At 43.3% G+C, this 19,322-nt stretch overlaps 1 protein-coding gene across 16 annotated transcripts in view; it reads left to right on the top strand.

Moving 5' to 3' along the window:
• The first annotated feature begins 896 nt into the window (after positions 1-896).
• Positions 897-19,322, top strand: part of SIK3 (SIK family kinase 3) — a 149,388-nt gene continuing 130,962 nt past the window's right edge. For 8 of the 16 annotated variants that reach the window (XR_006287085.1, XM_043534195.1, XM_043534200.1 and 5 more), the window contains exon 1: positions 909-1,110. Coding sequence is in view for 15 of the 16 variants with exons in the window: in XM_043534195.1 (XP_043390130.1) it covers positions 916-1,110 (195 nt within the window). In the remaining variant the exon portion in view is untranslated. Of the gene's footprint in view, positions 1,111-18,921; positions 18,984-19,322 lie in introns of those variants that run through there. The other 8 variants (XM_043534198.1, XM_037882556.2, XM_043534196.1 and 5 more) reach the window with 5 other exon arrangements.

Raw genomic sequence — 19,322 nt, 5'->3', positions numbered from 1 at the left:
TCTGAGCTGGGGGGGGGGTCCCGGTGCGGGGATGTCCCCACGGGGGGGCTGTGCTGGGGGGGGGGTCCCGGTGCGGGGATGTCCCCACGGGGGGGCTGTGCTGGGGGGGGGTCCCGGTGCGGGGATGTCCCCACGGGGGGGCTGAGCTGGGGGGGGGGTCCCGGTGCGGGGATGTCCCCACGGGGGGGCTGAGCTGGGGGGGGGTCCCGGTGCGGGGATGTCCCCACGGGGGGGGTCCCAATGCGGGGGGGGAAGGGGTGGGGCTGTTCCCGGGGGGGGTCCCAGGGCGGGGGGGGAAGGGCGGGGATGTCCCCACGGGGGGTCTGAGCTGGGGGGTCCCGGTGCGGGGATGTCCCCACGGGGGGTCTGAGCTGGGGGGTCCCGGTGCGGGGATGTCCCCACGGGAGGGCTGAGCTGGCGGGGGGGGGGGCTGTCCCCACGGGGGGGTCCCAGTGCGGGGGGGAAGGGGTGGGGCTGTCCCCACGGGGGGGGGCTGAGCTGGGGGGGTCCCGGTGCGGGGGGGAAGGGACGGGGATGTCCCTGTTTGGGGGTGGAGGGGGTCTCCGTTGCCCAGGGGCCCTGAGGCGAGAGCGGAGGCTCCGCCCTATTGCGTTGGGGCCTGCTTGGCCGCGGAGATGGGGGAACGGGGGGGCTTCCCCACGCTCCCCGGCGGGGCTTCCCCCAGGGATTGCCCCCTCCCGCGCCCCGTCGCGTCTCCGCTCTAGGCCCCGCCCCAGCCCAGCCAATGCCGTGCTCCGCTCGGAGTGACGCGTGGAAACGGCGGCCGCTTTGTTGGCGTCAGTGGGCCCCGCCCCCGGTGGTTGCCGTGGCAGCGGTGGCCCCGCCCCCGAGCCGATGAGCTCACGCGGTGCCGCAGCCCCGGGAGGGGGGGGGCTTTCTGCTCCTCGTACCAAGATGGCGGCGGCGGCTGCAGCGAGCGGCGGAGCGGGGGGCCCCCCTCCAGCCCCCGGCCCCCGGCTGCCCCCGGCCCCGCCGCCACCCCGGCCCCCGGGCCCCGCCCGCATCGGATACTACGAGATCGAGCGGACCATCGGCAAGGGCAACTTCGCCGTGGTGAAGCTGGCGACCCACCTGGTGACCCGGGCCAAGGTGCGGGGGGGCCAGGGCCGGCGGCGGGAGCCGGGGGGGCTGTGGGTACGGTCCGGGGGGCTGGACTGGTGGCCCGGGCGCAGGGGGGCTCGGCCAGCGTTGGGGGGCTGGGGGCCGGGCGGGTGGGGATAAGGTCGGCGGGGGCGGCACGTCGTGCGTGGGGCTGGGCAGCTGCGGGGGCGGAGGGGGCCCCGGCCTGCTGCTGGCTTCGGAGTCCGATCCTGGCTCCCGCCCCCCCCGCGGCAGGGGGCTGGTGTCACCCCGGGGTGCCCTGGGGCGCAGTGTGCCCAGCCCCACACACGGGGTCCCCGGGGGCTGCCCCCCCACCCCCCGGTCTCCCAGGGCGGGGGGTGCTGTGCCTGGGCTGCAGCTCCCCGTTCCGCAGCCTCCGACTTCAGCTCCCGCAGCTGGAACCGGAGCCGCTTGCCCTGGCTCCGCGCTGCCCCCCGCTGCCCCGACGCGGTGAGGCGGCCGGGCGGAGTGACTCCCCCGCGGCTGGGTCTCCGCCTGGGTCAGGGCCTCCAGGGCTCGGCCGTGCCCTGCCAGCTGCTGGGCTCCAGTGTCCCTGGTCAGTGGCGGTGCTGCACTGTGCTTATGCAACTGCTGCTGCACAGGGATGTGTCGGGAGCCCTGCACTATGTTAGCAGTAGCTCCCATGTGCAACTGGTTACTTGTGTTGAGGTTTCTCTTGTGCAATATGGCTCAGAACGCAGTGATGGACAGTGTCCCTGGCTGTGTTTTAAGGGCTTGCTCAAGGGTTAAAATCAGATTGGGCAGGCTGATGGAGAATCAAAACTCTTGAACTGAAAGGTTCTAAAATTCTATTATTCACTGTCTGTGCTTTGTTCACAATCTGCATTTCTTAATTGCCCTGTTCATCTTGGACAGTGAAAATGTATTGGTCACTTTCACTTTCTGGTTCTTTTGCTGCACTGTTTGAATTCCAAACTTTTCAGGGGGAAGTTTAGATCCCAAACAAAAACTGTTTATTTAAAACAAAACAAAAAACACCAAACAAACAGTGAAAGCATTTCTCAGTATAAGGTTTTGTGAGACCCCGATCCTCTGTATCACTGACACCAACCAGTGAAATGTCTTGTTTTGTGTGAATGTCATACATATTTTGGGCTCCTCATTCCTCCCTGTGTCCACTTTAGAAGAAGTTGTTGCTCTGAACAACTTGGGTAGGGCTAACACCTGTTGATGTAGCATTCTCAGGCCTTGATGATAGAAAGCTTTTGTATTGATGACCCCTTTGACACAAAAAGAAAAGGAGTACTTGTGGCACTTTAGAGACTAACCAATTTATTTGAGCATAAGCTTTCGTGAGCTACAGCTCACTTCATCGGATGCATACTGTGGAAAGGGTAGAAGATCTTTTTATACACACAAAGCATGAAAAAATACCTCCCACCACCCCACTCTCCTGCTGGTAATAGCTTATCTAAAGTGATACAGCAAGCATCTGAATGTGACCCCCCCTCCTTATACATTAAAAAGGGGGTCTGTCGTTTAATGTAACGAGGGCTTGGAGCTGTCAGTCCCACAGACCTGATAGCTTGTGAACCCCAAGTAACCACCTTGCAACCCCCTAAGGGGTTACGGTCCCCAGTTTGAGAACCCCTGGTCTAGCATATGAGTTTTTGGTACAGCCCCAGGTAACAAAAAAAAGCTGCAGAAAATGCTCTTTCCCAATTGGATGGTGGATTCTGAACTCTGTTGTCATTGTCTCAGTGTTGGGTTTAGTCAGAATGACTGTTACCTGAGGAAGAGCTCTGTGTAAGCTTGAAAGTTTGTCTCTTTCACCAACAGAAGTTGGTCCAATAAAAGATATTACCTCACCCACCTTGTCTCTGTGATATTGGTGCCATCCTCTTCACCACAGACCTTTCGTCGGTTCTCACGAGTGAAAATAGCATTCTGAAGAGTTTTTACTATCCAATGCCATGCAACTGCTTTGATCCTGACTCTTATTTAATTAATTTCACATGGATAAACCTGAAAGAAGAGCTGACTGTTTTGGAAAGGAGGGGTTATTGGCGAACTTAATAAAGGGCAATACTTATGTTTCAGTTTAAAGACAAATCTTTCCCCAGATATTTTTTTAAAGAAGAGTTTGAGTCTTCCAGGACTATCCCATAAACTGTAAAGTATAAAACAGAGGAAGAAAAGACTTGTTGACCAAATATTTGCAGTATGCAGGCAGGTCATTTTGAGGTACAGATTAGCTGATGGGTATATCACTTATTTGCATATCAGAAGTCACATTCCAGCAACTAATAAAAGTATCATATTGTCATTTTTAGTACCCCATCCTCTGTCTTCCAGATTTTAGTGCTGAATATGCCAGTATATGCTGCAACAGTGCAGTGCTCTGTGGGTTCCTCTGTAGAAGCCATAGTGTCCTGAAAACCCTAATGGAAACTTAATCAGGGGCCATGCTGGTCTAGCAGGGCTGTGGGTCCTTACCACCACAGGCCATCTTTTCTATGCTCCTGTCCATTATATCAGCAAATTGACAGCAAGGGAAAGTCAGCCTGTCAAGAGTTTTTTGGCTTGCACACTTTTTGATTGCCACGTAAATTTCAGGAGCCAAATCCTGCTGTGACACTGGTGTAACTACAAAGTAATGCCTCCATTTTCTTAAATTCTGGATTTACACCCATCTGCCTGAGTAGGACTTGTCCCAGAGGCTGTTAAAGTTTAATCTAAAGTAATGTAATGCCTACTGGACAGTATCTTTTAGTAATGGATTAGCTGCTCTTGTCTATGTAGTATTTACAACATTCAGAGATGCCTCTGCCTTTAATTGCAAGATGCTACAGTTTAGCTTGCATTTCAGCTTTTGTTACTTATGGCTTGATCATTACTTGCCCAGTGATGATAACTAAGCTTCCTGAACTTTGCTGATAGAAGCAGGAATGCTCCCACTTCAGCTGCTTTAAATGCTGAAAACTGAGCATCTTGATTAGAAATCAGCCCTTCAATTATTAACTGAGCTCCTGTTTTCAGCATTCCTAGCTGAGTCAGGCTTTGTATTGAGCATTGTTAATTCTGAAGGTTGTGAAATATTGAAGGTTGTGAGTTGGTTTATTGCATGTGAATGGCTAAAGATCTTGTGAGATAGTGAAAAGATGAACACAAACTTAACCTTTGACTGGCCTATTTATGACCAGATGGCCAGTAGTGCGTGTATTGAAACAACCAAATGCATATAACTTATGACCTAAGAATGGGTTGAACTTGAATCTCCACTAATGAAAAGCCATTGCACTAAGTTAAGGCCTGTGCCACTTGCATCTGTAATTCTGAAGTTGGTTAACTTAACTGTCCTCTTCCATATAGGAGACATTGTGTATATATTGCATGGTATGGTGGTAGATGTTAGATGCTTCCAATCCTTAAACCCAGAGAGAGAAATTATAGTGGCAGCTTATGTACTTTCAGGTTCTCCTCCAATAGATGTGGAGCAGGTTTCCATTCTCTAACTGGAAACTGAAAACCTTCAGCACTAGGATACTCTGGGTTCTGAAGAGCTAGTTCACTTCAAAACTCACCTCTGCATGAGAAGCAGAGCGGGAAAAGAAAATCACTTCATATGTAGGACCTATGTCCTCCCCCAATATTGTTCTTATGCTGTTCTTGCTGTCCTCAGGAGCTGTCAGTAGTTTGGACATTGCTGACTGTGATGTACAAACAAGGGGGAAATCAAAAAGCTATATTTCAAACTCGGTCAGAAAGATGGGGGTTGTTGGGAAGAATCAGTGTTAAGTAAATCGGAAATGGCTAACATGTTATGGAAACTCCGTTGTTTAAAAGGGCATTGAAAGTACCAAAATGAAACCCATGAAGCGTTTGTTTTCTTCATAGTAACGAATTGTTTGACTCAAGGAAAATTACTTAAACTGAATCTTTGTGAAATTACCCCGTTTAGTCAAGTAACTAAAACATTGTTGTTAATGAAACTCAAGCATAGTACAATTAGTCAATGCAGCCGAATCAAATTGCTTAACAAATCTGATGCTCTGACTTCTCATTGGAAGAAGCTTATTTTATTCTTCAGTGACACTCAAACTGGAACCATGCCCTTCCAAAAGTAATCACAGCAAATGTCGATAACTTTTAAATGATGATGATTAACCTGCTTGGTACAGTTCAAAGTTTTTTACCGTTGTGTGAACTTAGAGATTACCTGTTGATCTGAGATGTTTGATTCTTTTTCTGTCTGGTGTAGATATTCTGCAAGTTCAGATGACTTTGATGTCACACCTGGGGATGTCTTGATTTAAATACTGTAGATCCCCCTTCCCACCTGAAAAAAGAAATAAACAAAAACCTCATAACCCATTACTTAGGTCAGTGGCGCTAAACCTTTCCAAGCTACTGTACCCCTTTCAGGAATCTGATTTGTCTTGCGTACCCCCAGGTTCCACCTCACTTACAAACTACAGTATTTGCTTCCAAAATCATAAAAAGACATAAAAATAAAAGACATAAAAATCATAAAAAGACATAAAAATACAAAAGTGACACAGCACACTATTACTGAATAATAGGTGACTTTCTCATTTGTACTATATAATTATAAATGAATTGGAATATAAATATTGTACTTACATTTCAGTATATAGAGCAGTATAAACAAGTCTTTATCTGTATGAAATTTTAGTTTGTACTGACTTCCCTCGTACTTTTTATGTAGCCTGTTGTAAAACGATGCAAATATCTAGATGAGTTGATGTACCCCTTGGAAGACGTCTGTGGTACGCTCCAGGGTACACGTACCTCTTGTTGAGAACCACTGACTTAGGCTGAGTATTATAATTTGTAGCCATTTTGAAACTGACTAGGACATATCTTTATTTACATAGCTAGTATGTTCCCACGTTCTGTATACTTCACAACAATGGTCTGGTATGTCTTGCTGACATAAGACTGTAGTTTACACAACTGAATTTCACAACTTAAATATGGATCAGTAATGTTGGGGACACTTGTGAAAGGAAACATTAATCATCCTAAAGGGCAGGATGCTTGGGGTCGTAATTATCCCTACAGGAATTAACTAAATAAAAAGGCATAGCTTGACAGTTTATATATTAACTAAGCCAGCAACTTACTTTCAGGCCCTGTTATGCAAACTTGGAATCTAGTATGTGGTAAAACAGAGCTATTCTGATGGCTGGACAGGAACTGGAGTTATTTCCCTGACTAGGATTAATTGGGCACCTGCAGGATATCTTGCTACATCTCTCCATTTCTGTTTCCTGCCTCCTGTCCTCCCTTCCTCTGTCAGTGTTCTGGTGTTTCACAAGAATCAGTCTTTGTTTTTTGTTTTAAAAATCCTCCAAGTGACCTATTGAATGGATTGTTCGCTGCACAATTTCCATTTATAAATCATCCAAGTGACTTTATTAGTATTCTAACTCTGGTCAGACACTGGAGTTTTTTTTAATGCCATGTTCTTTCATAAGAGTTGAATGGTGTTTGCTGATAGAGATGACTGCATATATTGTGGCACATCTACCTTCACCTTCCCTCGTATTCTGGATAGTGTCATAAAGCTTAGTGTATTATTTTAAAATCTGTCTTCACAACAGCAGAGATGTTACAGTCCTGAAAGCTCTTTGCACCTCTTTTGCTCCTTTTTGTCAGCTGCAGCATGCAGTGATCTACTCCAGCTCTGCTGTGAGGACATATAACTACATGCCTTTCAAAGGCTATTGAGCAGTTACTGACTTTTTGTTTTTGTGTTTTAGTTTTTTGTTTTTAACAAGGAACACATCACTATGTAGGTCAAGCCCTCTCTGTAAACTGAGATGTTACTATGAGTTCACAGCCCATTGTGATGCACTTACTGGGGTTTTCAGTCATCAGTGAGAGTTAGGTGTTAAACTTTGCCTCAGTTTCCCCCAACATGGGATAAGTGGCTTGTCCAAGGCCACAGAAGGACTCAGTGTCAGGAGTTCCTGGCTTCCAGTCAAGTGCTTGATCTGCTAGACCATGCTGTCTTCCTGCCAGCCAAATATGTATATTCTTGGGTTCATAGAACTAAATAACATGCAGAGCCCAGAGCAGGTCTGACTCTTAGGTAAAAGTATTACTCATTCAAGCATTGTTTACCTAGAGTACAGAAGTTTTATGTTTTCCATAAAAAAAAAAAAAATTTGATCCGACGTACAAATATGGTGGTTGCAGGGTAAATTTAACTCCTTGGCATGACATAGACCTGCTATTTCAGGTACAGAAGCTGGGAGAGTAGTGGAAATGCTAGTGGTGAACTGATGTGTCCATTCTTCCGTTTACTTATGAGATGCCCCTCATTGTTGAACTGGAATGCCTCTCAAATATTTGCAATAGAAATAACATTTTCCTTCCTTTGTAGCCTATTAAAGATAGGCTTAATTAGATTCTAGGCTTAGACCTATACATGAGTAACTTTGAGGCAAAGAAATTAATCTGGCATTGAATTCAGACAGAAGTGGGTCCACAGCACTTAAAACGCAGTATGAGAACTGGTTGGCTGACTTAGCTGGCAGTGGGAGTGGGCTGCCATGTAAAGTGCTTGGTTCTGTGACTATGGCACTGTAGCTCTGGAATGCAGAAGGTTCAGGGAGCCACAGTGATTCTTGCCTGGATTCTTGTTTTCTGTAAAAGGTGGAAAGTAAAGCTGCTCCCAGACGGGCTAGTGCTGAGGAGTGAAGAGTGCTCCGTGCTCAACCCAGTTGTTCCCCATCTTGAGCATGTCCATAAGGCATGTGGCCATGGGGTAACCCCAAAGCCTCTGCTCAGAGCACTCCTAATGTTCTGATCATGGAGGGGTGTTATACTGGGTTCAGTATGCTGTGATTCACCATTGCTCTGTATCTTATCGAACAGAAACAGGTTAATACTCTTGCCATTAGCTTCATAATGAACTATGTGAGCAGCTAATATGGTAACCTTGTTAGTCACTTTCCCTTTCATCAATATCCATTAGAACACATTTTTTCTGCTGCTTTTTTCTTTCAAACATAAGAAACCCTGATTAATTGTGAATCACAAATAATTCCTCTGGCACGCAGTGTAATGTTACTCACATGGTGCTGATCTTGCCGCTTATGTGTTCCAAAAGAGCCACTGTATTTCAGCCATTGAATATCCAGGCTTAGTGAATTCCTAAGAGAAGGAAAAGGTCTTCTGGTCCAGCATATTTACTGTTCTTCACTTCCATTGACAACTACTAGTGCTGTCTTCCTGGACACCAGTAGGGTGTGTGTGTGAGAGAGATGTATTAAATGTAATGTAGATAGTACCTACTGATTGCATGCTGAATTGATGGCATCTAGCATTTCACTATACATTTCTGAGCTGTACGAAGGAATTTACAAATAGCCAATAGATTAATGCATATACACTGAGCATGAGACCCTGTGTAGCAGGCTCTGTCATGGTGACAGCTTACACTGAAGACCTTGAGAACAGGATTTGTGTATCATTACCAGCTGATAGGGCTTTAACATTCTCATTTTGAATTTGATGAATTGGCCTCCCTGGCTAAAGAACCTAGTGCTTGCTTAGCATTTTTTGGAGGGGATAATAGTCTACTCAAGCATGGCTTTCAGGCAGTCTGCTCTCCCAGCTTGTCACTGGCTGCTTGTTAGGCAAGGTTATATTTTGTTTACTTGTTACCCTTAAGGCATTCCCTTCCCATCTTATAAAACACCTGTGTCCTAGCTGTGTGGATGAGCTTTGCTGAAAAGGAACAGAAGATTTGGGGTGAGGGGTTCTCTTAGACTATCATGTTTTCATTGAAGGCATTTCCCTACTAGGCATTTGTAGGTTTGACTTTTTTTGCCTTAAAGTAACCCAGCATTTCATTGCTTATTCTGTTGAGGCTTTGGAGCTGTGTGCCAAGAGGCAGGAAGGCGAGTGTGTAAAGAGAATAACTGACGATCAAAGTTCTATTTCATAGGCTAGGTACAAAAATAGCCTCCCTGAGGAAAAAAAGCAGGTACTGTGGTAACTAGTGTCCTAATGGGCTAGTGTCTTCCTTCTTAGTACGGGGCTAAGTGGCAGTGTTGTTTTTTGTCTTCTCCCCAGTGGCATAGATATGACATAGGGTCTTTAGGACTCCCGCCTCATGGTGGAGGAATAGCACTAATAGGAAGTACCTGTGTAAATACCAACTTTTTAAGGGAAGATTAGACTGTGAGAATCTGTGAAAAAATCTCTAACAGCAAGAAAACACACACAGTACTGCAACTTTGTACAACTCTCCTGTAAACTTGCTAGCCCAAACACTCCCCTCTTCTCTTACCCTTGCCAAAATCATGAAAAAACTAAATTTACTATCTGCAACAAAGAAAAATTTAGCAAGACCGCTTAAGCATATTTGGTAAGCCCCGTCACCCAAATGTTAGCATGTCAGAACTCTGATTAGAATTCTCACTGGGCAGATAAATCACAGAAGGCAGTGAAATTCTGTTCACTAGTGTCTTGACTTGATTGTAGGAACAGTAGCAAGTTGACAAGTGTCACTTACTGCCTCCTAATTATCACAATTTTTTTTTGCCATCTCTAGTCTTCTAGATAGAACAAAATAACTAATTAGTAGTGTCTGAGGTGTCATGGAGACAGAACCCCTTTTCCCTTCCCCATCCCTAAAGATTGCTCCTGCAACTCAGGCTGGAGACAGTGGTGAAAACATGCAGTAGAGCTGATAGTGTTAATTTGTCCAACTCATCAGTGAAAGCTCGGAGGGTGGGGACATCCTTCTAAACAGCATTCTCTTCTTAATTGCTCTTACAGAATGCCTGCTCATTCATCCAGAATGAACACTGCGTAGAGCGTGGTGTGACTTCAGTGCTCCCAAAATCATTGATGTTAAAATCACAAGTTTCTGTACCACAGAGATAAAATTGCCACTGATGTGCTTAGGCCTTGTCTGTATGAAAAAGTGCAGTGGTTTAACTAAATGATTTTTAAAACTCTTCCGTTAAACCAGTGCAAACTTCTAATGTGGATACTCAAAATCAGTTTAACCCTTGCTTATGTCAGTTCAGCAACACCAACTTCGTATGAATTAACATAAGCAAGGGTTAAATTGATTTTGAGTATCCACATTAGAAGTTTGCACTGGTTTAACTGGAGAGAGTTTTAAAATGATCTAGTTAATAGACAAGTGCAATGGATTTCAGACTAGGCCTCCATGCCAGTCTAGGGGATTAATATGCTGCATTAACACTCAAGTGAAGAAACCCCTGAAGGACTATGATTCATTATTAGTCATTGGCATATTTCTGGTAATTGACTCCTGTGTCTCTATGCTTGAGGCGAAACCTCTCATTCTATCCAATGGCCATCAAAGGGAATTATGTGGCCTCAGCTAAATTTCATAGTCAAATCATACAAACACACAAACTCCCACACCTGATGGAATTGACACAGTTTGTGCTCAAATATAGCACAAAGTTGGCTGCATCTTGGGGAAGTGGGGGAAGAAATGGTTTCACTTCACTAGTCAGTACTAATCAGTGAGGATGGACAGGATATCCCAGGACAGCCTGGATTGACTGAAATGAGCCAAGGAACCAATATATGGCTATGGGCTCTCCATTAGTACATTACTGTACTAGGGTAGAGTAGCCAAATACTGTTGAATTGAAGAACTTTTAACACTAACATACAGCATGCATACTTCACTTTTACTATTGGAACTTTCTCCAGCAGCTTTATGTATTCTGTAATGAAAATTAATGCTGGGAATTATTAGTAGATCAGCCACATACTTGCTCAGCCAGCTATAATCCAGTATATGGTACTGTGGTAATATTTGATTTAAAATTTAATTGGAAAGCTGTTAACTTTTTCCTAATCCAGCAATTCTGGATATAGTGTTCAGCTTTGCTGTTCTGAGAAGAAAGCTGTGGCACTAATTTTTGTCTAAAATCCTTTTATTGTCACAGGAGAGGACAGGCACTAAGGACTGAGGTGCTCTCTCTATGCTGATAATATGCCCGGCATCTTAAGATCTCCATTCTTCTGGCCAAGCAGGATGGGACAGTGCTGTCTTTGCTTTAGCTCTCAGGCAGAGGACCTGCGGGTGCCAGTTGGCAGGGAGTAGGAGTTGGCTAGTAAGGATGAAGCGTGGAAAGGAAAGTCTCAGTAGGAATGGGACAAGAACTTTGCATCAAAAGTTGTGAGCCAGCTAGGAAGTCTGGGGTGAGTTTGTGTTTCCTTTTGAACTTTGTTAATAAACCTAGATCCCAAGAAGGGCTTATGTGTCAAGCATGTCAAAGACATAGGAGTGCCCAAGGAGGGAAACCGAGGAAATGGCTAGTCTGAACTCAAACCAGGGTTAGGTAGCGCTGCTGCCTGCTTCTGTGTAATGATAGTTCTTGAGTTAAAAACCAAGCTCCTGGTAGCCATGGTAACTAATTGGCAATCTTAGGTATGCAAATAGGGTGACTATTGCTTTATATTTTTGATCAACAAGATTTGGAACCAAAATCCTAGATATACTTGTTCACCAGTATCACACCACCACACTGCATAAAAAGCACCATTAAGTGTGGTTGGCTCAGAGTGACTTACCTGCTTTGGGTTCAAAAATCTGTGCAACTTATCTTCAGCACCAAATGCTTCACTGATTTAAAGCCACCCCACAAAAAAGCTGGGAGCCAAGAATTACTAAGAATCCCTACTGTAATAAACATATGCATGCACATGATGAGAAATAACATTTCAGTGACGAATTATCTTGGCAGCTTCAAGATCTGAGAGTTAGCTTTTGTGGAACTGTTTAAAAACAATGGAAGAAGTTCATGGGATCCAATCTGGGGATGAGTCAACTGATTTGTAAATGACGGATCTTACTGCTCTGAGCCATTCTAGGTAGTCTCTTATTTTGATATTATACAACTGAAAGCATCTTGGCTACTAACAGTTGATATAATTGGTCTCTTCACCATACATTTGAATCTCTCAGTTGTTTGCTGTCTTTGTATATGGTTTACCACTTGGAAGCTTTTCCTTCAGTTTTTTAAAGCACCTGACGTAATTCTAGTACGTTGTGTGGATTTATCAGATTTTGGAGATGGGATTGAGGGGGAGGAGGGTGGAAATTTGCATAGGATACCAGTATGCAACTGAGAGACTGAAGCTAAGGCTAAAGTGATTTGACAAAGCCAGGCCTCAACAGTTGTCCATGTTCATTTAGGGAAACACATAACTTGATATTAATGGGAATAAGACTGGGGTTGAAAAATTGTACCAAGGTGCCTCCATTAAAATATGAGTTTTGAGACTTGAGCATTACCTTCTATGTATATATTTACACTTCCACACAAACAGCCCTATACTATCTAGTGCTTCATGTCCCCTTCAGATATCTGTATTTCCTAGCATGCTGTATTTCCTAGCATGCTGAGCCCCTGTTTGTACCAGACTTAAACATGTCAGTAGCTCTATAACATTTCTAAAGGTTGTGCAGTTATGTAGGAAATCTCCTGTAAAACCAGTTTCCTGCATTAAGGTTCTCCATTGCTTAGTACAGTTTCTCTTCATTCTGTCCTATTAGGGTGTTTAAATACTGAACTGTCTGGTTTTGTCTTTCATTCATATTCCCTGAGAACTCTGTGTGATGTAGTGTTGGCAATTGGTATAACAGCGAGCAGCATTGAAGGAACAGTAACATTTTCATTGTGTGTGTGACTGGCAAAGGATTGTCAATAGAGTTCAGTGATGCAAAAAAAACATGGCAGTCTTCTAGACAGAAATGCTTCCAAATTTTCTCCCCTCTCATCAGCTTTTGAGGAACTAGGTTCACTGGAATCCTGTTCGGTCTCATCAGCTATTTTCCATGTGTGTTTGTGGTAGCTCTAGAGATGGCAATATATTTAGTCTTAAACTTCTCAATAGACTACCAAAAGCAGCTGAATTGGAAACACCAAAACTCAAATTTCACCTGAAACTAAGTAAATTAGTTAAGTCTTCAACAGGCTTTGAAGGAATAAGCTTACAAATGAAGATCCTGTTAGCTCTGTGTACTTATGGCTAAGTATAAAAATCTCGTAAGATAATATGCTAAATTGCAGTGGATTCTTATTTGTGGCTGTGCTTATCAGTGAAAAAGAGATGCACAGTATCTGAACAGACTTTTGCTTTAAGTCTAAAGGCTTGCAGCTATGTAGTATGAGACTGATCAGTTAAGCTCTCTGGGGCAGGGACTGTCTTTATTTCTGTGCTTTGTACAGTGGGGCACTGATCTCTAATTTGGGTCCTTAAGTGCCTTTGCTCTAGACAAATATCTACTTTTGGCCAGTTACTGTAACTGCATAGTTCTGTGTGCACTTAAATTTTAGATTATCTCAACGTTAAGTCCAACGCAGTGGCGTTAACTAACGAAGGGTAAAAAGTCTTGGTCTCAGCACTTCATTTTTTCTCTTAAGATACTACGCTTGAAGGATATCCTTGCACTAGAATCTTGCAGGCGGCTATCATCTAGCCTGGAGTGTCCCTGATAAATAGTGGCCTTGGTGGTAGGCATGGAATCTCTTGGACTTGAGTAGCTAGAGACATTACTGAATTCAAATAAGCTTTTTCACGCTTGCCAAATAGTATGCTGACACTCATAGGGCTGCTATAGAGAATCATATTGGCCTTTCCTAGATCAAAACTGAATTGATAAAATACCACTTGAGTTAGATTGGGTTATCTTGTCATAACAAGGTGACATGAACAGAATAGCATTCTTCTGGGGTACATTTCAAATTGGACCTTGGTTTCTTGCTTCCTGAGGCTGGTAACAACGGCCTGTAGCTACTTTGAGGTGGTAGATCTTTTCCTGTAAGTTCAGTTAGTACACACAGTGCCATTTTACTCTGCACTAATAAACAAATTTCATACAAATGCAAGTCTGTTATGACCAGTGGCTATAGTGAAATCCATTATTAGCCGTGCACAGAGCCTGCTTGTTGCATCTCAAACTTTCTGTTTGAACTAGCCAGTTGTCACTAATATATAGCAATTTATTGGTTGCCAGTGAGATCATGGTTTGAAAAGTCAAGTTCATTGCTGATTCTCAGTGCAGATTTAATCTTTGACTTCAAGGGTTTTTTCACAAGAGCTCCTTCGGGTGTTTCAGATAAATCTTTGACTTTCTGTTCTCTGCCAGTTAATTCAGCTGCTAGTAATTTACTTCCAATCATACCAAATTGATGTCGGGAATTAAAGTAATAGTTACCTATATAACGTTCCCTGCTGTTTGGGTGTTCTATGTCCTCTGGAGAAACCCTTGCCCTTGCAGAGAAGCAGGGGGTGTACCTTCTCCCACACTGGCTGACTTATATGGGGAAACTTTTGTTCAGTCAGAACAGAATATTAATTTTTTTTTAGTTTAGCTAAGAATACCAATTCCTAGTTAAACGCATAGTGAAGTCTGAATGTAGGTATTTTCCCACTCAGCTGCTTCTGCAGTTAGTCATTTGCCAGACATGTAACCTGCATGTAACCTCACTTTTTCAACTGTGTTAGTTGTAAATGTGCTGCTTATTCCAATTGGGTTCCGGGGATAAAACTGGTTGTCAGTTTCACTTATTGGGCCAATGGAGTATAAAGAGAAGTGACCCATATAGGTGGAGATTGGGAAGTGCCCTAGTTTAGCTGAATGGAAAACATCACTGTTTAGGGGAGATATGCTAAGACTGAAGATTATAGCCACTAACCTTTCAGACCTGCTCTGGATGCCCATGTGATAGTGTGTAATGAATTAAATGAATAACAAATTACTCACTCTCTTTAAATAGCTTTTAGAGGAGACCTGGGAAAACAAATGAAATGTACTCAAAATGGCAACTTTCCCAGGGAAGTATGCTGATTGTTCATCCTAACTTTATTGTGGTTGCAGTAAAGACTCGTACGTGTTCACCATTCTCCCCACTGATGTGCTCAACTCTAAACAACCAAAACTACCTGGAAAAATGTGAAGGATAAATCAGAGCATGCACTACACCAATTTTATAAATTATCCTGCCAATATCTGAAAACTCCAACTCAGTCTTCAGAGCTGTTTAAAACAAAGGTGGGTAGGCAAAAAAAAAATCAAATGTCCTCTGCAAATACTGTCTGGTTTTCCTCAGGACAGAGTTGCCTGGTCATAACATGCTAAGCCCTTTCTCTTGAAATAGACTGAGCAAGTCTAAGGGATTTACTAAAGTTGCCCACTGAACTGGGGAGGGTCTCCATAAGAAGGAGTAGGAGACAGCTGCTAGTGCCTTTTGTTAAAAGTGCACTGAAGGACGGTAGGCCTAAAGTTACTGCTCACTTTGTGGCAACATGCAGTCCTCTAATTGTGAACAAAGGATCAAAATTCACAAAAATCCTGCTCTGTTTCCGTGGTCAGGGATCTTGCATGTCTCCTACTGTGTCCGCTTAGAATTATAGAATAGAATTATAGAATAGAATCATAGAATATCAGGGTTGGAAGGGACCTCAGGAGGTCATCTAGTCCAACCCCCTGCTCAAAGCAGGGCCAATCCCCAATTTTTGCCCCAGATCCCTAAATGGCCCCCTCAAGGATTGAACACTCAACCCTGGGTTTAGCAGGCCAATGCTCAAACCACTGAGCTATCCCTCCCCACAAAGCTTGAGTGAAGAGACAATGATACGAAAACGTGCATGATAGCAGGGGACTCTCAGCTTCTGAGGTTTGAGAGGTCAGCAGCAAGAGTTGAATTATTAGTGTTGCACTCAAAATCAGGAGGTCAGATATAAATTATTTTCATTCCAAAGTAGGCAAAACTTTGTATTTCATTTCCTGCTAAAAAGCCCAGTGAAGATTTTTCCTTTTTTCCTTTAAAAAATAGACATAGGTTTTTCTTAACTTTTATACACAACCATGAAAGGAAATTCTTTTGAGGGACTCTTCAAATTGGTTCTAGACCTGAGATTTATTTCAAGCACCTTTCAAGTGGTCTGGGCACTTCATGAAAAGTAAACTGTTAAAAGATTAGACTCGGATAATGAACTTCTCTTCTCTTCTTGGGTATTTTATTCAATACATTGATCACAATTGTAGCCTGCCTCCCAACCTCTCCAAAATGCTTGAAGAAGGAGGCCTTGCAGCAGCTCTGTAGGGTGGTCAAACACTTCTAGTGACTGCCCGAGTGAATACATTCATTTGCAAACCAGCTGTCTTTAACTTAAGGATGCAGGGTAAAATTTCCAAAAGCCCACGGCCATATCAGTGCTAGGAAAAATGAACGTTTTTACAATGAGAGAGATGACTCATGTAAAATCCTAATGTAGACAGGACAAATTGTGACATTAATTGGTGTAGCTGGGACTACAGCTCCCACAGTGTGGAAATGGAAGGTGCTGGAAAAGAGCATGTGGCTAAGTCACATCTGACCTTGAGAATTCTTGTGCCTCTATACCCTAGTGATCTACAATGAGGTGCTGTACTTCAGTAGCTCTCAGTACTGCAGGAAATCTGTGAGAAAACTAAGTCAATGTGTCAGAGCTTTCACCATGGCAACAGTCTCCGAGCCAAGTGTACAGCCTGACAGCAGGATGAGAGGAAAGCAGGTCAAACATGTGCATGGCAAGATGGAGACCTTTTGAAGATGTGCAGATATAGTCTGCCTCTGAAACTCTTGCATGAGTTGCAAACATCCTACTTGCAAACAAGACTCCTTTAATGCTTCCTGGACAAGTAAAGGTGCCTTGCTATTAAAGGATTAATAAGGCAGCCTTGCATTTTGGCAAGTTGAGATTAAAAGTGAATTCTGCTGATTGGCTCTGACCTTTGCAAAACATCTGGGTTATTTTTTTAAAGTTACAATGGATTTAAGTATTAAAATCTCCAAATCCCTGTTCAAAATACTGACCTGATCATCATGATTGTTTCTAAATAACAGAGTATGAGTAACAGTAACACTGTTAGTGATTCAGCTTCATCTAATAGGTAAATTTTCAGCATTGTGATCTCCAGGCTGATAAAATACGCTGCAAGAGAGTCACACAAGGAGATCAGGGGTGAACAGCATCATGGGTTTTTGCTTAGAGTTGTAATTGTTTAGCAATCTTCATATGCTGCAAGCCAATCAACTCTTGTTTACACGGTTTTGTACCACATGAGAGAGAATATTGCCTAACTAGTTCTACAGTTCATGCAGCAGAGTGCCAGGTGCTTGATTGTCTAGTCCTCTGTAATGATGGGCATAATTAAATTACTCTCACTAAAAAATTGTGAATAACTTTGAGCTAAGGTACTAATGCGATTATTAGATGTTTAATCTATTGTAGTATTTACTGGTCTTGCAATCAGCAACAGACTACAAGGAGAACATGGTGACACTGATATCACACTCTAGTAGGTGATAGAATCTAGTCATGTACTACCTATTGTTACCTTCAAACATACCTAGATACTCACTTCTTAAAGGACAATCAATGACCTTGCAATTTGAAGTATTCGTTAGCAATTCTTAAATCATTCATGAAATTCTACTTGCCATTTTTGAGGGTCATGCTGAAACTCACTATATGTACTCTGCAGACCTTGGAGCAGGAGTTTCCTAATTGATGTTCATATGATGCTCTTATTCAAGAGCTTGTTTTCTTCATATTTAAGCAGAGTATTAAACGGATTATAGTTTACAGATAGTTACAGGTGTTGCTCTTTCCAGGCAGAGGTGGAAACTGACACAGCAATTATTGCTAGCACTTGTCATGGACTCTGACTCTCTCATATGCTTCATGGAACAAAAGTGGAATTCATTGGAATGGTTCCACTGGAAAGGCTTTCTGGAGGCTTATGCAGGCTTATGCTCTGAAACAGATACTGTTGTAGTTTCAGGAATAACTACAAACGGGTGGAATTAAGAGGCATGATGGAGCTGCACATGGCATATCACAAGTCCTTTGGAGGATGAACAAAGACATTTCAATCAGGGTTTGACTTTTGTGAAACACAAATATTAAAGATCAAAACAGCTTGAGCAATATTGAATAAAAACTGGAATATTCTGTAATCAACTCAGCCTATCTGTTTTCTTTCTAAGTTTACCCTCCAGGTCGCTATTGCAGCTATTGACGATTGAACTGGAATCTTCCTATTAGACCTCTGTGCTACCAGTTTAGCTTGTAAACAAACAAAAAAAACCCCAAAACTTTTAGCCTCTTGTTAACAGTGTAGTTCATTTAAAACTCATATAGATCTTTCTGTGCAGACATTGTCCTGGCTCTTGATGCTAGACTTAAATTACTGGTGTATAATGGTCTGTGTTAAACATTTACTTGCATGAAAAATTCTCTTAAAACTATTCTGAGTTACATAAAATAGCAGGACTCTTCTTGTGGCCAGAACAGCCTAAGTACAACAACGCGTCCTGTTTCCACGGCCTTGAATGACCAGGTCTGTGCCTCTTGGCGTTCAAGAGGGAAACACTGTTTCCTAACAGGCTTGCATCACAAACTCTTAAGTCAGCAGCTTGGGGTGTGGTCTAGCAGGGTGCCCTGGCTTGTTGGAATGAGTCATTATTAAAATAGTCATGGGAGCAAGTACTCTTGTCTAAACAGGAGATGGTGCGTAGACACCTGGCATGTATAAAAGCTTAACTTTGCCATATTTTTTTTTTTTAAAAAAAGCACTTGGAAATAAGGTAAACAGTAAAATGCTTTCTATTTTATTAACAGTGGAACTTGAAATTGTAGAAGCTTAAGTATTGGAGCTGGTGTAATGCTGGATCATTCGCTTTACATTGAACTAACTTTTTTGTCTGATTAATTCAAAGGGTGTCGGAGGCAGAGGGAGAAGTTACTTGGACTAACTGTGTTTTGGAGCCTTGTAAAGAAAAATACTGAATATCTGAACATGCATGCAGTTCATGGTATCGTTCCTCCTTGTGTTGGAAAGAAGGAAACTTTAGTTTTGCGTTAGAATGATTGAAGAATGCTTAATTTCAATGCTGTAACCTAGTTATAAACCCACTATTAATAGAACCATTAGTAAGTAGGAGGGCAGCGATGCTGATCTAAACACTGACTTGGTGTGGTTGAGATTTTTGCCTTAGGGATTAATTTAACTAGAAAAAATCCTGACCCAAGGTTCCAAACTAGTATTCCTTTGGGACCTCAAACTCCCAATTGCTTTCTGTGGGTACATAAAATGCAGAGCAATGCTAGGAATCAAAGTAGTGGGGGAGGAGAATGGGGATTCATTTGATTTC

The sequence above is a fragment of the Chelonia mydas genome, chromosome 22 (genome assembly GCF_015237465.2).
Source record: "Chelonia mydas isolate rCheMyd1 chromosome 22, rCheMyd1.pri.v2, whole genome shotgun sequence".
Lineage (NCBI taxonomy): Eukaryota > Metazoa > Chordata > Testudines > Cheloniidae > Chelonia > Chelonia mydas.
The sequence above is the reverse complement of the archived record's forward strand: the minus strand, read 5'-3'. Positions and strand labels throughout refer to the sequence as shown.